General features: G+C 49.0%; 1 protein-coding gene across 1 annotated transcript; it reads left to right on the top strand.

The window, feature by feature from the left end:
- The first annotated feature begins 1,247 nt into the window (after window positions 1-1,247).
- LOC101947747 (olfactory receptor 52P1-like) lies at window positions 1,248-2,248 on the top strand. The gene has a single exon (XM_008177587.3). It carries the CDS (start codon window positions 1,248-1,250, stop codon window positions 2,181-2,183), a length of 936 nt encoding a protein of 311 aa, XP_008175809.1. The 3' UTR covers window positions 2,184-2,248.
- The last annotated feature ends 2,355 nt before the right edge of the window (window positions 2,249-4,603 follow it).

The raw sequence follows: 4,603 nt of genomic DNA, 5'->3' as shown, positions 1-4,603 counted from the left end.
GCTTACAACACTCCTGCTAATAGATCCCAGAATGATGTTTGCTTTTTTTGCAACAGAGTTACATTGTTGACTCATATTTAGCTTGTGGTCCACTATGATCTCTAGATCCCTTTCTGCAGTACTCCTTCCAAGGCAGTCATTTCCCATTTATTATGTGTACAATTGATTGTTCCTTCCTAAGTGGAGTACTTTGTATTTGTCTTTATTGAATTTCATCCTATTTACTTCAGACCACTTCAGCAATTTGTCCAAATCATTTTGAATTTTAATATTATCCTCCAAAACACTTGCAACCCCTCCGAGTTTGGTATAGTCTCTAAGTGTCCTCTCTAAGACATTATCTAAATCATTGATGAAGATATTGAACAGAACCAGACTCGGAACCAATCCCTGCGGGACCCCACTGGATATGCACAACTTGACTGTGAGCCATTGATAACTACTCTGTAGGAATGGTTTTCCAACCAGTTCTGCACCCACCTCATAGTAGCTCCATCTAGGTTGTATTTCCCTAGTTTGTTTATGAGAAGGTCATGGGAAACAATATCAGAAACCTTACCAAAGTCAAGATATACCACATCTACCACTTCCCTCCACCTACAAGGCTTGTTACTCTGTCAAAGAAAGCTATTAGGTTGGTTTGACATGATTTGTTCTTGACAAATCCACGTTAACTGTTACTTATCACCTTATTATCTTTTAGATGTTTGCAAATTGTTTGCTTGATTAATTGCTCCAGTGTCTTTCCTGGTACTGAAGTGAAGCTGACTGATCTGTAATTCCCCATGTGATCCTTATTCCCCTTGTCTCACATGTCTCATCCCTTCCCTGCCATGTTCTATATAGAAAAGAATAGAGTCATCCCATGATGACACAGTCTGGTCAGTGACACCGCAGTTCTAGAGCAAGATCTCAGCAGGTGTTACCACCCTAAGTAATTCCTTTCCCTGCGTGGGGCTTACTCTATATGTGAGGCTAAGAGCAGGTCTAGCTGCTGGGTCCCTCCAGCATCACCCTCGCTATGATGAACTTCGCTGAGACCATAGAAACTAGGAGACCTGGTGCTGCTGGGCTCAGTCTCCTCGGCCCTTATTCTTGGTTCCTCCAGGGACAGAGAGCAGCACCGGGCAGCGTCCATACAGAACCGGCCTCTCCCTTGGCTCGGTCTCCCCTCCCTGATTTATTGCATCCTTATTCACAGGCAGCATGAGCTTCAGTGAACACAGCTGGAGAACCAGGGACCGGCCATGGCTTCTGCCAACCTGACGTCTTCGAACCCGGCCACATTCCTGCTGCTGGGCATCCCCGGGCTGGAAGAAGCTCACGTCTGGATCTCGGTGCCCGTGTGCACGATGTACGTGGTGATCATCGTCGGGAACTGTGCTATTCTCCTCGTCATTGCCACAGAGCCAGCCCTGCACCGACCCATGTGCTATTTCCTCTGCATGCTGGCAGCCATCGACCTGGGCGCCTCCACCTGCACCCTGCCGAAATTGCTCTGCATCTTCTGGTTTCAGGACAGGGAGATCAACGCTGGGGCCTGCCTGGCCCAGATGTTCTTCATTCACTCCCTCTCCATGATGGAGTCAGCTGTGCTGCTGGCCATGGCCCTGGATCGCTACGTGGCCATCTGCGCTCCCTTGCGCTACAGCTCCGTCTTCACCGGCCGCCTCGTTGCCAAGCTGGGCGTGGCGGCCGTAGCCAGGGGGACGCTGCTCATGAGCCCCTGCCCCTTTCTGATTAAGAGGTTGTCCTTCTGCCGGACCAACGTCATCCCGCACACCTACTGCGAGCACATGGCTGTGGTGAAGCTGGCCTGTGGAGACACCAGCGTTAATCATGCCTATGGCCTCAGCGCGGCATTGCTCGTCATAGGTGGGGACCTGCTGTTTATCGGTCTATCCTATTTCCTGATTGTCCGGGCCGTCCTGCGCCTCTCGTCCCGGGAGGCCCGGCTCAAGGCCTTTGGTACCTGCAGCTCCCACATCTGTGTCATCCTGATCTCCTACACCCCGGCCCTCTTCTCCTTCTTCACGCATCGCTTTGGCCAGCGCGTGGCTCCCCCTATCCACATCATCCTGGCCAACCTCTACCTCCTGTTCCCACCCATGTTGAACCCCATCGTGTATGGGGTGAGGACCAGGGAGATCCGGGAGCGGGTGCTCAGGTACCTCCAAATCTAGGCCAGACTGGGGCTCCCTCCTTCGAAGGCCATCCAGCCAGTTCCCCCAGGCAGAGATTCCTGTGCACAGGGTGTCCCCTCCTGGGGGCTTTGTCTCAGCGTCTGTAAAGCAATAACCTCCGATGGCTCCCTGATAGTTTGCGCCAGCCAGGAGGGGCCCAGATTCCGGCTGCGAGGCAGGGCAGCCCTGAGTTCTCCCAGCGCTGCAGAGAGCAAACCTGTCTGGGACTTCAGGGGAGAAGCCATTGCCTCTGATTCCCCGCCTGACCCGGAAAGAGCCACAGGGCCACAGACACAGCATGGGAGACGGTATCCTGGAAAGCAGTGACTGAAAAGGACTTACAACAGCGTGGCCAAGCAACTCGACATGAGCTCCTGGTGTGATGCTGTGGAACAGAGGGCTAATGTGGGGTTTGGATGTATAAATCTCAGAAGCGAGTAGGAGCAGGGCAGTGATTTTTACATCTGTAGGGGGCTTCGGTGATGGATACTGAATCCAGTTCTGGTGTCCGTATTTTACAGAGAGGGTGATTAATTGGAGAGGGGAAGAAAAGAGCCACAAAAATTATTTGAGGACTGGAGACATGCCTGTATAGCGAGAGACTTAAAGAGCTCAGTCTGTTTAGCTTATCAAACAGGAGATTGAGAGGTGACTTGGTTACAGTGTGTAAAGACCTTTCTGGGGAGAAAATCCCAAGTACTAAAGGGCTCTGTAATCTAGCAGAGAAATGGTCCCTTCTGGCCTTAAACTCCATGAATCTATGAAGCAGTGGCCCAGCGTGAATCCACGCTACCTGCTCCATAGGCAAAACACATCACAGCAGGAGGCACTTGGTTCTACCTTCAAAGGGAGACAGCCTGATGCCCCACTCACATGCATGCCAGCCCCAAGCATAACTGCTGATATCCTCTCCCCACTTTCATCACTCTGAATTCACTCGTGTTTGTGACAAAGCGGGAATTTTCTGTAATATTTTTTATGACTCCTACATGTGCCTCAGTTTCCCCTATGTGCTGCATGGTTACCTAGGGGATGGAATAAGATTGTTTGTCTTCAGGGCAGGCTGAGACACAGGCGTGAATGGTGCCTCCTTGTCCGGGACTTGGGCCCCATATCAATGGAGCTTTTGGATATGTCTACACAGCAACTAGACACGCGTGGCTGGCCCATGCCAGCCAACTCAGGCTTGCAGGGCTGTTTCATTGTCCTCTTCATTTACCTCTTCCCCAATTTTTGCATTTTCTGCAAACTTCATCAGGGATGATTTTATGTTTGCTTCCAGCTCATTGATAAAAGTGTTAAATAGTGTAGTAGGGCTACGAACTGATCCGTGCTGGACCCCACTAGAAAAATACCTACTCAGTGATGATTTCCCATTACATTTTGAGACCTATGTATTAGCCAGTTTTGAATTAACTGAATGTGTGCCATGTTGATTTTGTATTGTTTTAATGTTTTAATCAAAATGTCTTGCAGCACCAAGTCAACTGCCTTATAGAGGTCTAAGTATATTACATCAACACTATTTCCTTTATCAACCAGTTAATCTCGTTTTAAAAAAATCTAGTTTGACAAGAGTAATGGTCTCAAGTTGCAGTGGGGGAGGTTTAGGTTGGATATTAAGAAAAACTTTTTCACTAGGAGGGTGGTGAAGCACTGGAATGGGTTACCTAGGGAGGTGGTGGAATCTCCATCCTTGGAGGTTTTTAAGGCTTGACAAAGCCTTGGCTGGCATGATTTAGTTGGTGTTGCTCCTGCTTTGAGCAGGGGGTTGGACTAGATGACCTCCTGAGGTACCTTCCAACCCTGATATTCTATGATTCTATGATTCATTTTCATAAATCCACATTGACAGGCATTAGTTACATTACTATCCTTTATATCTTTGTTAACTGAGTCCCATATCAGCCACCCATTGTTTTGCCCAGGGTCAGTGTCAGGCTAAGAGACCTCTAATTATCCAGGTGTGGCTTTCAGTCACACCAGTGCATCCAGTTTACAGAACAGAAGCTATGCTGAGCTGCTGGGCTCTTTAGACCCCCAAGAATGGCTTTGATTGCTGATGGGAGAGACCTTTGCCTGCAGCAGCTAGGACTGGATGCAGCCGAGGCCTGCCCATTGAGTGGGCAGGCACAGGGCTCCAGCCCAGCTAAAATCCCCACTATAAAAACATTGGGAGAGCTAGCACTGCTGGGTATTCCCTTTCACCTGACCCCGCCTTGGGGCCCTCAACAATGAATCAGGCATCGGGTCTTTTGTGATAACCGGGCCTACAGATCTATCCTAGTTGTGAGCTCAGCTATGAAAACTAACTGTTCTTAATATGTCACAAAAACCTTTAACAATAAACTGTCATGGAAGAAGGTGCAAAAAGGACTTAATTCATTTCAACAAAAAGGCTTCCTGATATAACTCAAGGG

Source organism: Chrysemys picta, chromosome 1 (assembly GCF_011386835.1).
Source record: "Chrysemys picta bellii isolate R12L10 chromosome 1, ASM1138683v2, whole genome shotgun sequence".
Taxonomy (NCBI): domain Eukaryota; kingdom Metazoa; phylum Chordata; order Testudines; family Emydidae; genus Chrysemys; species Chrysemys picta.
The sequence above is the reverse complement of the archived record's forward strand: the minus strand, read 5'-3'. Positions and strand labels throughout refer to the sequence as shown.